The sequence below is a fragment of the Cetorhinus maximus genome, chromosome 21 (assembly GCF_964194155.1).
Source record: "Cetorhinus maximus chromosome 21, sCetMax3.hap1.1, whole genome shotgun sequence".
Classification (NCBI taxonomy): Eukaryota; Metazoa; Chordata; class Chondrichthyes; order Lamniformes; family Cetorhinidae; genus Cetorhinus; species Cetorhinus maximus.
This window is the reverse complement of record NC_135899.1, coordinates 86,267,068-86,282,408: the sequence shown is the minus strand read 5'-3', so window position 1 is coordinate 86,282,408 and position 15,341 is coordinate 86,267,068. Positions and strand designations below refer to the sequence as shown.

Below are 15,341 nucleotides of genomic sequence, written 5' to 3'. Positions count from 1 at the left end.
CCCATCCACCACCACCCTTCTTCTGCCTAGCTGAACTTGTTCTCTCATTGAACAATTTCTCCTTTAACTTGTCTCACTTCCTCCAAATAAAAGTTGTTGCTTTGTGTGCCCACATGGACCCTAGTTTTGCCTGTCTTCCTGTGGGGTATGTGGCACATACCTTGTTCCAGTCCTGCTAAGGTCTCCTCGCAAACTCTTTTTCCAGTACCTCAAAGTGCCACTTCCTGCTCTTGCCTGGAACTGGAAAAATTAACCAATTACGCTTCCAATTTCCACCCTTCTCCGACATTCACATGACCCATCTCCAACACTTCCCCGCCCCACCCCTTCCTTGACTTCTCTGTCCCTATTTCTGAGGATAGGTTTTCTACTGATATTCATTATAAGCTCACCAACTCCCATAGCTACCTCAACTACACTTCCTCTTCCTGTAAGGACTCCATTCCATACTCCCAGTTTTTCTGTCTCCGTCTCCTGTTCTGACGATGCTACCATCTCAACTGCGCTACATCTTCCTTTTTCCTCAACCAAGGATTCTCTCACACTATGGCTGACAGGGCCCTTAACCTTTTTCAAGCCATTTCCCGCACTTCTGCCTTCACCCCTTCCCCCTTCTCCCAGAACCACAATGGGGTTCCCTCTTGTCTTCACTTTTCACCCCACCCAACGCCACGCTCAAAGGATCATCTTCTGCCACTTTCGCCACCTCCAGCATGATGCCACCACCAAACATATCTTCCCTTCCCCTGTTGGCATTCTGAAGGGACTGTTTCTTTTGCAACGCCTTGGTCCACTTCGCTATTACCCCCAACGTCTTGTCCCCTTCCCATAGCACTTCCCATGTAACACCAGCCCTTTCACCTCCTCTCTCCTCACTGTTCAAGGCCCTAAATTCAGTCTATTGTACTTGCTGCTCACAATGCTGTCTCCCCTGCGCTGGGGAGGCCAAACGGAGACTGAGTGACCATTTTGAGGAACACCTCTGCTTAGTCTGCAACCATAACCCTGACCTTCCGGTTGCTTGTCAATTTAATTCACCACCTTGCTCTCATGCTCACATTTTTGCCCTTGGCCTGCTGAATGTTCCACTGAAGCCCAACGCAAGCTGGAGGAACAGCACCTCATCTTCCAATTAGGCACTCTACAGCCTTCTGGACTCAACGCGGAGTTCAGCAACTTCAGAGTGTGAACTCTGTCCTCCATTTTATCTGTCTTTTATTCTGCCATTAACACTTAGTCTAGACAAATGCTTTGTTTCTTTACTACAACCCTTACCACTCCCCTTTGCCTTTTGTTCCATTATATTTTTGACATTATTTTCTCCCACCCTCTAACTTATCCCTGACATTTTTTTGTTCTACCTGACCCTTCGCCCCCGCCCTCGCCTTTTCAACAACAAAAAAACCCATCACATTTCTACTCCTCTTCAGTTCCAAAGAAGTGTCACATTGGGCTCAAACATTAACTCTGTTCCCCTCTTCACAGTTGCTGCCAGACCTGCTGCGCTTTTCCAGCACTTTCTGTTTTTATATCAAGCGATAAGGATGCTGGGTAAAGAACTTCACATTTTACTCATTCTTTTTCCCACCACAGCAGATAACGACAATTTGAAAAGAAAGACATCTGTAAAAATTAGACAGTTGATGCCAACCTCCCACGGTGTCCACAATTTACAGGTCTCATTACATAGAGTGCCCTTGAAGTCAATGAGGGTGGCAGGATAGATGCTGTATTTGCAAATGTACTCTTGCTAAGACAACATAATACATCACTGCTGCAGATTAGAACTACCTTAGTCCACAATGAACTACCGAATGAGCATTAAATATGAGACGCAAAATCCATGGCTGGGATTTTCCGGTCCTGGGAAATTCCCGCCCAAAGCCAACGGGACTTTGGCTGGTCCATCAATTTTCCGTCCTGCCCTAACGATTCCCACCAAAGGCAGGACTGGAAAATGCCAGCCCATGTGTCCCATGCAATGAACTTGGTTCTTATTCTGTATTCCATCGCTTAAAAGTAGAATCAAGGTAAATCGTAACGGCACCCTTCGCACAAAGACATCGCTGATACTGGCGTCATTCCAACACAGTGTTTAAAGAGGTTTGAGACACACAGCACCACACACACAGCAGAGCAGTAGGGATCACCAACCTCAGAACTTCAATTACATTTTATTTCCGTTTTTAAAAAACTAACACGTGTGGAAACATTTAACTTATTAAAATCACAGCTATACATTTCAAAAGTTGTAGGTGTGCTGCAGCATCGACGAGGCTCGTGACGAAAACTGATATGTGCTACAACAGAACTACAGATCAATATACTCCAGATTCTGTACCAATAGTCATAGCTGTCGTCCCAGTTGTCAAAGTGTATCAGCAGGCGGTTATCCACCATGTCAGCAATAGTAGCCACACATGTAAGGGAGGGGTTCTTCTTATCGACTGCTTCTAACTTCATCCCCACTCGGAAACCAGAAGGGGTAATAGACTACAAACAAAAAATAATAATTTGTCATTTTAGTTACACGCGATAGAAAATTGACATCTGAAACAGTTAGTCTGGCAAATGCAACAAAAACATGGAGTTAACACTATCTTCAAAAAAAAATGTTGTTTTGTTTGACTACATCATTTTAAACACTTACCGTATTCAATGACCTGAAGAGATTTTTGGGAGCTGCTTGAGCTTTACAGGACTTTAGGTATGAGATACTGTCTTTGTATCCTACAGATTAAAAAAAGAATCAAACGGAAAGGAATTTTTTGAATGCAAAATCATCTACCTATGATCAAAAAAATAATAATTTTGTGTGAAAAAAATTCAAAGGTTGAAGTACAAGGGAAAATGCCATGTGAGTAACTTAATGTGAAATATTTTGTCTACAAGCAATTCTAAACTTTCACACTGGAAATACAGATTAACCCCATAAAAAGTACTATAATAATAGGTAGGATGTGGGGAATTTCTATGAAATCAAGCGCAAACCATCTTCTTGAAAATATGTTGTAAAAATGGGAGTGCCATACCTTAGTGAGCACTCATGCATATGACTCAAGTGCTAGAACTGTCTTGAAAATGCCAACAAGCTCTCAAATAATGTTAATCCTTCAATTGTAAAATGTTATCAGCAGCAGAAGACACTCAAGTAAAACACACATTTGCTCTTCTAAGGCACTGTGTTGAAATATAACACTGCATGGTTTCCAACTTCCAGGGATCCTTTCCCAGATCTCAAAACTATGGATCCAATCAGTCTGCCTTTTCTATCCCAATCTGCAGGCTCTTCGTCCAAGACAACAACAACTTATATTTACCTAGAGCCTTTAATGGGAGCTGTCCCAAGGGGCATTATGAAATAAAAAATGAGACCAAGGCACATAAGGAAATATTGGGACAGATGATGAAAAGCTTGGTCAAAGAGATAGAATTCAAGGAGCATCTTAAAACATATAGAGAAACAGACAGGTTTAGGTAGCGAAGACCAGAGCTTAGGCAGCTGAAGGCTTGGCCACAGGTGGTGGAGTGATAAAAATCAGGAATGCTCAAGAGGTTAGAATTAGAGGAGCGCAGATATCTTGTGGGGTTCTGGGGCTGAAGGAGGTTACAGAAATAGGGAAGGGCGAGGCCAAGGAGGGATCTAAAAACAAGGATGAGAATTTTAAAAATCGAGGAATTGCTTAAGCAGAAGCCAACATAGGTCAGCGACCACATGGGATAGGCAATTGGGGCTTGGTTCAAGGTAGGACATGGGCAGCAGAGTTTTGCATGCCCTCAAGTTTATGGAGGGCCTTCCTTCTTGTTGTCTTCATGCAACAATTGGAAGAGACTTCAAGGCTCTGATGGTGGTGAAATGCTTGCAACAATTTATTAATCAGGAGCACCATGAGAGGAGTGTAGGAGGGTCTTGGAGGGATGAACTTGGAGACGACACAAAATACTTTTCTCATCCATAAGTATCCTGTAATCCTAGATGACTGTTCTATAGTTCCAAAAAAAAGCACTTACACGACAATTCGAACAATTTAACTATACTAGACTGAGTTAGTACTTACACTGGATGCCATCTATTGGACTAATTAATTGGCCAAACCCACTGCAGGACTTGAGCACATAATCTAGGTTGACATTTCAGTACAATGATAAGGGAAAGCTCCATTGTTGGAGGTGCTAGCTTTCAGGTACTTTCCCTCAACCTGTTCAATTAGATATAAAAGCACCAATTTCAAGAGAAGGGTGAAGTTCTCCTAGTATTTTGATCAGCATTTATCCCTACCACTGCCATTAAAACTGATTTGTCTCATTAATACAACAGCAACAATTTCTGAATGCAACCTCTGCCCCTATTTTGTTTCCCTTCTTGCAGGTTTCAGTTTCGTTTTTCCCTTGTTTTTGGACACATCACAAGAATACAAGAAATAGGAGGAATAACCTGCTCTGCCATTCAATACGACCATGGCTGATCTTGGGTTTCAACTCCATTTTCCCACCTGCTCCCCATGTCCCTTAATTCCCTGAGACACCAAAAATCTATTTATCCCAGCCTTAAATGCATTCAGAACCCTTTGGGTAGAGAATTCCAAAGATTCAGAACCCTTGGAGTGGAGTAATTTCTCTTCGTCTTAGTCCTAAGTAATTGGCCCCTTATCCAGAGACTATGCCCCCATGTTTTAGGCTCCCCAACCTGCAAAAACAATCTCTCAGCGTCCAACCTATCAAGCCCCCTCAGAATTTTGTAGGTTTCAAGGAGATCGCTTATTCTTCTAAACTCCAGAGAATATAAGCCCAATTTACTTAGCCACTCATCATAGGACAACATCCTCATCCCAGGGACCAATCTAGTGAATCTTGGTTGTACTGCCTCCAACGCAAATATATCCTTTCTTAAATGTGTTACACAGTACTCCAGATGTGGTCTCACAAAAACCCTGAACAACTCTAGCAAGGCTCACTTATTCTTGTACTCCAATCCTCCTGCAATAAAGACCAACATGCAATTTGCCTTCCTAATTGCTTGCTGCACCTGCATGCCAACTTCCTGCATTCCTTGTACAAGCACACCTAAGTCACTTTGAACATCAACACTTGGAAGTTTCACACCTTTTAAAAGATATTCTGCTTCTCTATTACGAGCAAAGTGAATAATTTCCCACTTCCCTACATTACACCCCACCTATCATCTTGTTGCCCACTCACCTAACTTGACTATATTTCTTTATAGCCTCTGTGTCCTCTCCACAGCTTACCTTTCCACCTAGCTTGGTATCATCAGCAAACTTAGATACATTACTCTGTCTTCTCATCTGAGTCATTAATATTGATTGTAAACAGCTGAGGCCCAGCACTGATCCTTGTGACACATCACTGCCTGCCAACTTGAAAAAGCCCCATTTATGCCCCACTCTCTGCTTTCTACCTATTAACCAATCCTCTACCCATGCTAAAATATAAATGGGCAATAAATGCTGATCTAGCCAGCGACGCCCACCTTCCATGAAGGAATAAAAACTACCCCCCAACTCCACGAGCCCTTATCTTGCCTATTTATCTTTTGTGTGGCACCATATTGAATGCCTTTCGGAAATTCAGGTATACTACATCTACTGGTTCCCCTTTATCTACCCTATTAGTTACATCCTCAAAACACACTAATAAATTTGTCAAACAAGATTTCCCCTTAGTAAAATCAAGTTGACTTATTCTAATCATACTATGCTTTTCTAAGTGCATTGTTAAGACTTCCTTAATAATAGATTGCAGCATCAGTTCTTCATCCTGATATTTGCACCTCCTTTTGCAACAACTTGCGTTTCTTCACTTGTCCCATTCCCACTCCATTTGGCCTTGCAACACCAACTCTTTTGTCATGGCCTCTCTTGTCTTCTATCCTACCAGATCTCCCCTTTTGTTATTTTTCCATCCTCCGCCACCCTTCACTTGCTTAACTCCAATTCTATTTCTAACTTTTCCCAGTTCTGCTGAAAGGACATCAATCTGAAACATTGGGGCCGTGACTTCCGACTAGCGCCGGAAAGTGTCGGCCTGCAGAAATTACAAGAAATAAATGTACAGTTATCTAGTCTTGAATCAGGAGTCTGGGGGGGTTCCGAGGTCAGGGGTTTCCGGTTAGAGGGATCTGGAGCTTGGGTGAGGACGTTCAGAGGTTTGGGGTGGGGGGTGTGGGGGGGGGAATGTGGGGAGAGTCCCATAGGGTCAGTCTAGGTCTTTACAATGGTTACCCAGAAGTTACAAGATGATGTTTTAATTCTTCTAACTTTTTCTGGGTAACTATTGGTATAACCCCGACGGAACCATCGAATTTTGCAACTTAAATCATATTTTCAGATGGTTCCCAGCGCAGCGCAATTGTCCAGAGGAAGTGTGCACTTTTGGGCAATTGCCGTGCAAACCATTGCCTGGGAACTTCCCAGAGGGATTCCCCAGCACATCCAACGCTGAGGAGCGTGGAAGTTGCGGGCCATTACTCAGTTTTCTCTTTCCAGCTGCTGCCTAACCTCCTTAGTATTCCCAGCACCTGTTTTTATTTCAGGTTTGTCTCATTATTGTTTTTGGGATCATGCTGTGCACAAATTGGCTGCCATAGCTAAAGTGACCACGCTCTGAAAGCAACCCAATGTCTATGGAGCACTTTGGGACCCACCTGAGCATGTAAAAAAGGTGCTATATATATATTCAAGTTCTTTGCAAGACATTGACTGAGATTTTTCACTTTTTGTGTGGAAAACCATAGCCCTGGTGAGGGCAAAAGCAGAAAGTTCCTTGGGTGTATTTTTATATATTGAAAGTTTTTCAGGCGTGCAAATTATATAAATTCTCTCCCAACATTGGAGCTATAATTCAAGTAGCTGTCAAGATTTATTAATTCTCCAAACTAGGACATTCGCACACATGTTTAAACGTAGGTGATGTTGCCCAATGACGTGGAGAGGCTGGACACCAATGAAGCCAACAATGCTCCTTCTAGGAGAAAGCTCCACAGGTCAATATCAGGCAAGAATGAATCCTTAATTTTTCAGTCATTGTCAGATGAGTCAAAATATCAGCCAAGTAAACCAAATTACACACCTGCGCCTCTCATCTTTAAAAAAATTTGTTGAAACTAGGATGTATTTCAGAGATATACAGATAAATACAGATGGCAATGTGCTATCAGAACAATGTGGCATTTTGGAAAACAGAAAATACCCGAGAGTTCATCATCAAAGCCCAGACACATTTAAGCTACTTTAAAAATACCTTTTGGAAGATGTAGTTTATGGCCTGTTTTCTCACACCAACCGAAAGGATGGATATCAGGGGAGTCTGCATTTATCCAGAAATCATAGCATTCAGAGTAGCCATCAAAATGTAACCTGATCCTGTATCCCTGCACCTGCCAACAATGTCACATCATTAACCTTATTTATATTTTAAACACTCTTTGGCTACATTTATTCACTATATTTTGATTTCTAATCAAAATGACAGATCACAGGCCCTTGTTACCTTAGACTGATTTCCTCTGTAGCTATCATCATATTTTAGATCAAAGATGCATTTTATACCCTATCTGCAAGTTTTAATTTTTCAGTTTTGAACACAAGTACTGCAGGAGCAAAACAAAAGCCATAAGCAGGAACTCTTCCATGACAGTATCATTAGGATGACCACCGCAGAGTCCTTGTGGAGACAAAGTCCCGCCTTCACACGCCTCCATCGTGTTATGCAGCACTACCACCGTGCTAAATGGAATAGATTTCAAACAGAGCTAACAACTCAAGATTGGGCATCCATGAGGCACAGATGACCATCAGCAGAAGCAGAATTGTACTCGAACACAATCTCTAACCTCATGGCCTGGCATATCCCCTACTCTACCATTACCATCAAGCCAGGGGATCAACCCTGGTTCAATGAAGAGTGCAGGAGGGCATGCCAGGAGCAGCACAAGGCCTACCTAAAAATGAGGTGTCAACCTGGTGAAGCTATAACACAGGACTACATGTGGTGCCAAACAACATAAGGAAGTGATGAGCAAAGCAATCCCACAACCAACAGGTCAGACCTAAGCTCTGCAGTCCTGCCATAACCAGTTGTGAATGGTGGTGGACAATTAAACAACTCAATAAAGGAGGATGCTCCACAAATATCCCCATCCTCAATGATGGGGGAGCCTGGCACATCAGTGCAAAAGATAAGTCTGAAGCATTTGCTACAATCTTCAGCCAGAAGTGCCAAGTGGATGACCCATCTCGGCCACCTCCGGAGGTCCCCAGCATCACAGATGCCAGTCTTCAGCCAATTCGATTCACTACACGTGAGATCAAGAAACGTCAGAAGGCACTGGATGCTGCAAAGGCTATGGACCATGACAACATTCTAGTAACATCCACACCACACAAGTGGCAGATAATGACCGTCTCCAACAAGAGAGAATCTAACCATCGTCCCTTGACATTCAATGGCATTACCATCACTGAATCCCCCACTATCAACATCCTGGGGGTTACCATTGACTAGAAACTGAACTCGACCAGCTATATAAATACTGTGGCTACAAGAGCAGGTCAGAGGCTAGGAATCCTGCGATGAGTAACTCACCTCTTGACTCCACAAAGCCTGTCCACCATCTACAAGGCACAGGTCAGGAGCGTGATGGAATACTCATTTGCCTGGATGGGTGCAGCTCCCACAACACTCAAGAAGTTTGACACCATCCATGATAAAGCAGCCCCTCGATTGGCACCACGTCCACAAACATTCATTTCCTCCACCACCGAAGCACAGTAGCAGCAGTGTGTACCATCTACAAGATGCACTGTCGGAACTCACCAAGCCTCCTTAAGACAGCACCTTCCAAACCCATAGCCACTACCATCTAGAAGGACAAGGGCAGCAGATACATGGGAACACCACCACCTGGACATTTCGCTGCAAGTCACTCACCACCCTGACTTGGAAATATATCACCATTCCTTCACTGTTGCTGGGTCAAAATCCTGAACTCCCTCCCTAACAGCACTGTGGGTGTACCTACACCACATGGACTGCAGCGGTTTAAGGCGGCAGCTCACCACCACCTTCTCAAGAGCAACTCGGGTTGGGCAATAAATGCTCTGCCCAGCCAGCGAAGCCCACATCCCGTGAATGAATTTTAAAAACTCTGACCTATGAAGAAATATGTAGAGCCCAAAAACAAGATTAACTGAATTGTGAAGGACTCATCCATAAGCTGAATAAACCTCATTTGATCAATTACTTGACATTTATGTCCCAAAATCTTCATAAGATCATAACAAATAGGAGCAAGGGTAGGCCATTCGGCCCACTGAGCCTGCTCCACCATTCGATAAGATCATGGCTGATCCGATTGCGGCCTTAACTCCACTTTCCTGCCTATCCCCATAACGGTCGACTTCCTTGTCGATAAAAATCTAACTCAGCCTTGAACATATTTAACAGCCCAGCCTCCACTGCTGTCTGTGGAAGAGAATTCCAAAGACTAACCATCCTCAGAGAAGAAATTCCTCCACATTTCTGTCTTAAATGGGAGATTTCTTTTTTTTTCCCAAGCTGTCCCCAGTAGTCCCCTGAAGAAGAAATATCCACCCAGCATCTACCCCATCAAACCCCCTCAGAGTTATATGTTTATATAACAAATTAGCTTAAGTATTAGATGGCATGTGGAGAAAAGATGAAATCATAGTAATGCAGATGGGACCAAGCGGGTGAAGGACAGTAGATCAACCACTGATTCTGACAAAAGATCATCGATCTGGAACATTAACCCTACCATAGAGTCATTTATAGCACAGGAGTCCATTCAGCCCATCATGTCTGTGCTGGCTCTAAGGAGCAACTCACGTACTGCCACTCCCCTACCCTCTCCCCGCACATTCGTCCTTTTCAGGTATTTAGAAAATGTTGGAAAATTTACAGCACAGAAGGCGGCCACTCGGCCCATCGTGTCTGTGCCGGCTGAAAAACGAGCCCACCAGCCTAATTCCATTTTCCAGCACTTGGTCCGTAGCCCTGGAGATTATGGGATTTCAGGTGCATATCCAGACACCTTTTAAACGAGTTGAGGGTTTCTACCCCTACTACCCTTTTAGGCAGTGCGTTCCAGGTCCACACAACCTCCTGGGTGAAAAATATTTTCCTCATCTGCCCTCTAATCCTTCTGCCAATCACTTTAAATCTATGCCCCCCTAGCTACTGGTCTCTCCACTAAGAGATTAGGCCCTTCCCAGCCACTCTATCCAGACCCCTCTTTACCTCGTACACCTCAATCAAATCTCTCCTCTGTTCCAGGGAAAACAACCCCAGCTTATCCAATTTTCCCTTATAGTTGGCAACATCCTTGTAAATCTCTTCTGTACCTTCTCTAGTGCAATTACATCCTTCCTGCAATGAGGTGACCAGAACTACACACAGCACTCAAATTGTGGTGTAACTTGTGTTTTATATAGTTCCAGCATAACCTCTCTGTTCTTGCATTCTATAATAGAATTATATTCTAATAAAGGAAGGTATTCCATATGCCTTCTTAACCATCTACTGACCTGTCCTGCTCCCTTCAAGGATCTGTGGACATGCACTCCAAGGTCCTTTACTTCCTCCACACCCCTCAGTATCCTCCAATTTATTGTGTAATCCTTTGCCTTGATTGACCTCCCCAAATGCATCACCTCACACTTCTCTGGGTTGAATTCCATTTGCCACTTTTCTGCCCACCTGACCAGTCCATTGATATCTTCCTGCAGTCTACAGCTTCCCTTCTCACTATCAACCACATGGCCAATTTTTATGTCGTCTGCAAATTTCTTGATCATGCCCCCTCCATTTAAGTCCAGATCATTAATATATAGCACAAAAGGCAGGGGACCTTGTTTTGAACCCTGTGGAACCCCACTGGAAATAGCCCTCCAGTCACAAGAACACCCATCAACCTTTACCTTTTGTTTCCTGCCACTAAGCCAATTTTGTATCAACCTTGCTATAATCCCCTGGATCCCATGGGCTTTCTTTTTTAGCCAATGTGCCATGTGGGACCTTGTCAAAAGCCTTTTTAAATCACAGAATTCAAAAGCCTTGCTAAATCACAGAATCGTTAGTGTAGGATGCGGCCATCTGGCTCATCTTGTCTACACTAGCTCTCTTAATGAGCATTTTATCTAGTGCCATTCTCCTGCCTTCACTCTTTAACTGTGTAGATTGCTTCTTTTCAAATAATCACCTTCTTCCCTCTTGAACGCCTCGATTGAACCTGCCCCCACCGCACTCAGGCAGTGCATTCCAGAACCTAACCACTCGCTGTGTGAAAACGTTTTTTCTCATATCATTTTTACTTCTTTTGCCAATTACTTTAAATCTGTACCTTCTCATTCTTGATCCTTTCACAAGTAGGAACAGTTTCTTCCTATCTACTCTGTCCAGACCCCTCATGATTTCCAGTACCTCTATCAAATCTCCTCTTAGCCTTTTTTCCTTCAAGGAAAAGCATCGCAACTTCTCCAATCTTATTTCACAACTGAAGTTCCTCATCCGTGGAACCATTCTCATAAACCTCTTCTACACGATCTCCAATGCCTTCATATCCTTCCTAAAATGTGGTGCCTAGAATTGGACGCAACACTCAAGCTAAAGTCTAACTAGTGTCTTATACAAGTTCAACATAACCTCCTTGCTCTTGTACTCTATGCCCCTATTAATAAAGCATGGAATACTGTATGCTTTATTAACTGCTCTCTCAAATCCACATAGGCCACATCAACTGCACTAACCTCATCAATATTATTTTTTACCTCCTCAAAAAATTCAATCAAGTTAGTCAGGCGTGATCTTAACAAATCCATATTGACTGTCCTTGATTAACTTCTGCTCCTCACAGCTCCTCCCTGACCCGTTTAGTATTTCTAGTATTTTTTGGTTTAATTTCTAATTTCCAGCAATTGCAGTATTCTGCATTTTTTAAAATACCTAAACCTGATTCTCACCAGCTTAGGTTGAAATCACAAACTGAGGGTGCATTTGAATTTCAACTGAAAGTAAAATTAAAGCCTAAATCTTCCAAGTATACACTGGCAGCAAGCAACTTCAACCGCATTTGACACATATTGGAAAATTGTGCGTACAGTGTTCCTGATGTCCTTTCCATCGATTTCCAATGTGTGTGGAGTTGTTCACCATTCACCATTGGCACATACTGACAAAATGTGCCCCTAAATCTCAAAATACTTAAATAGGATTCAAACATTTCACAACTGGAGCGATCAGATTTTTTTAACGTAGAAGTAGTGAACATGATGTGGGAGCCTCTGATATTTGGAGAAGCTTACCTCAGCAACGCTAAGAACACAAAAGATTGATGGATGTTCTGGGTCGATGCCCTCAAGCCTCATGCCTAATTTAAATCCATTGCGACTCTGTGGAAACAACTGGTACTGTAGGGAAAAGGAACATAGCATTAGATGATTTCATATCATTTACTACAACTAACAGTTAAGCTAGAACCAAAATTCAGCAACTGAGTCTCAATCACAGACAGCTCGAGGAGTCAAACTCCAGGCAGGGGTCAGTTCAAATTTAGGCAAAGTACTAACGCTCTTAAAATCTAGCAACATGGTTCCAATAGTTAGACAAAGAATGCTCCTTCATAAAGTTCAAGACTTTGAAAAATATTCAACATTGAATGATGACAAGGAGCTGACATGCTGCGCCATACAAGTTCTTAATCAAACATAAACCTCTTTGAACAGCTTGAGCGGTGCAGCTTGCATTTTCTCTTCTTCCAGGTAAGAAGCCCAGTTCCAGGTTTTCTTCTTGCCAGGAACAGCCAGGGCTGAATGGATGAAAAAAAAAGAGCATCACCAACTTCCACCTCTGCAACTTGTGCCAACTAAACCCTACCACTTACTCAAAATTTATTAAAGGAAAAATTGCAGGTTACGAAGCTAACAAGTGTCAAAAATAAACATAGCTCTACTAAATAAGCAAGTAGACCTATTGCTCAACCATGCAAATATCCACTTCTACTCAATACTCAATTCCGCTAGAGATGTTGGGTTTTACCATAGCATCTTTTAATATATGAATGGATAAGCTGACACTCTCAGTCTCATTTGTCATCATGTATCTTTCCCAGTTACTCAAATCAAAGCTCTATTGGCTGGTGGTTTTCTATAAAATTACATTAAATGCTGTTCATTCCTTCAACCTTTCTGGTCAGCCATGCCAAGAACCATTCAAGCAAGCTGCTCTCAGGCTTCTCTCAATGTCAATCTTAATAATCCTTCCAATCCTTTAAGTGATGTGCAAAAGGTGCCTTCGGCTTCCAACATTTCAACCTTTCTCTAAATGAGCCTTAATTTCCAGATACGCAGTGTGAAATCAAGGATATACAGCAAAATCAACGACAATATAAAGCATCCCACAGCATAGTTGGGCGGCAGTGATATAAACCAGGCACAACTCAGTGGGTTGAATGGCTTACTTCTGTGCTGAAGTGTCTGATTCTGCAAAGCTTTTAGTTGTATTTCTCAATTTAAAAATTCTCATTGTTGTTTCTAAATCCCTCCACAGGCTCGTCCCTCCCCATCTCTGTAATCTCCTCCTGACCCGCAACCCTCCAAGGTATCTATGATCCTTCAAATCTGGTTCCTTGAGCACCCCCAATTTTAAATCGCTCCACAATTGGCAGCCGTGTCTTCAGCTGTCTGGGCCCCAAGCTCTGGAATTCTCTCCCTAAATCTCTCCACCTTGCTCATCTCCTTGAAGACATTCCTTAAAACCTACCTCTTTGACCAAGCTTTTGGCCATTCACCCCAACACTGCCTTATGTGGCTCAATGTCATATATTGTTTTATAATGCCCCTATGAAACGCCTTGGGGTGCTTTATTACGTTAAAGGTGCTAAATAAATAAAAAACTGTTGTATGAAACGGGTTAATAGACCATTCATTATTTAAAATGAAGAACCTAACAGCTTCAAAAAGTAGCCAACATCCATTAACATACCTTGTTTTAATAGTTTGGGGCCTCTCCGGCCTCGGAGATGGGGTTCCTGAGCTATTTTGGTCTTCACCTTGAATTCTTCCAGTGCTTCCTATAGACATTAGAAAACTTCAGTTTGGATAACAAGAATAATACACTTCACTACATTCTTAATTAGTATCATTTACCAGTGGTTATATCAGAACGAATTTCCCCAATTCTTTCCACACTGGAAAATTAATAATTTGATCTCGGTCCTGTGGAATTTTTCCTTTTCTTTGCTTAATTACCTTCCACTTCTTATATTGGCTAGCTTAGGTTACCACAAGTAGAGATTATAATGTTTTTGAATACAGTTACATGCATAGAAATAAATAAAAGCTACGACACAAAGAGATAATCTGATCCAATCAGTCTGTGTCAGTATTTATCCTCCGAGTGAGGACATAGTTCTAACTATATTTCCCCCACACCCCCAGTCACTTCAACCATACAGATAAAATATTAAATTTTCCTTTCTCTTTCGAAGAAACTGAGCGCAAAATGCTTCTTAAAAACTGTTGGCTGCTATTAAGTTCTTTGAACAATTACCTTCTTGGATAGCCCCTTCGACTACATAGAACAACAGAAAAGTTACAGCAAAGGAGGCCATTCAGCCCATCTTGTCCATGCCAGCCCGAGGACACCCAGGTGCCCTTTCTAATCCCACCTTCCTGCACCCGGCCCATAGCCCTGCAGCCTACAGCACTTAAGGTGCAGATCCAGGTACTTTTTAAAGGAGGTTAAAGTTTCTGCCTCTAGCACCAACCTGGGCAGCAAATTCCAGACACCCACTGCCCTCTGCATAAAAAAGTTCTTCCTCATGTCCCCCCTACACCTTCTGCCACTTATCTTGAATCTATGTCCCCTGGTTCTAGAATTCTCCATCAAGGGAAACAATTTTATCCTGTCCACTCTACCTATTCCCCTCATAATTTTGTACACCTCAATCAAGTCACCTCTCAGCCTTAAAAACAAAAAACTACTGCGGATGCTGGAAATCCGAAACAAAAACAGAATTACCTGGAAAAACTCAGCAGGTCTGGCAGCATCGGTGGAGAAGAAAAGAGTTGGCGTTTCGAGTCCTCATGACCCTTCAGCAGAACTGAGTGAAGTTAGGAGAGGGGTGAAATATAAACTGGTTTAAGGTCGGGGGGCGGGGGTGGTTGTAGGGACAAGCAAGCAGTGATAGGAGCAGGTAATCAAAAGATGTTACAGACAAAGGAACAGGGAGATGTTAAAGGTAGTGATATTATCTAAGAGAATGTGCTAATTAAGAATGGATGGCAGGACACTCAAAGTATAGG

The 15,341-nt window shown here is 42.6% G+C and overlaps 1 protein-coding gene across 2 annotated transcripts in view; it reads right to left on the bottom strand.

The window, feature by feature from the left end:
* Positions 1–15,341, bottom strand: part of LOC144696097 (lethal(3)malignant brain tumor-like protein 4) — a 72,737-nt gene that overhangs the window by 34,679 nt on the left and 22,717 nt on the right. For both annotated transcript variants that reach the window (XM_078567360.1, XM_078567358.1), the window contains exons 6-11: positions 14,020–14,107; positions 12,750–12,844; positions 12,342–12,446; positions 7,261–7,396; positions 2,651–2,730; positions 2,342–2,493 (exon numbers count right to left, since the gene is read on the bottom strand). In XM_078567360.1, the coding sequence (XP_078423486.1) occupies positions 2,342–2,493; positions 2,651–2,730; positions 7,261–7,396; positions 12,342–12,446; positions 12,750–12,844; positions 14,020–14,107 (656 nt within the window). The remainder of the gene's footprint in view (positions 1–2,341; positions 2,494–2,650; positions 2,731–7,260; positions 7,397–12,341; positions 12,447–12,749; positions 12,845–14,019; positions 14,108–15,341) is intronic.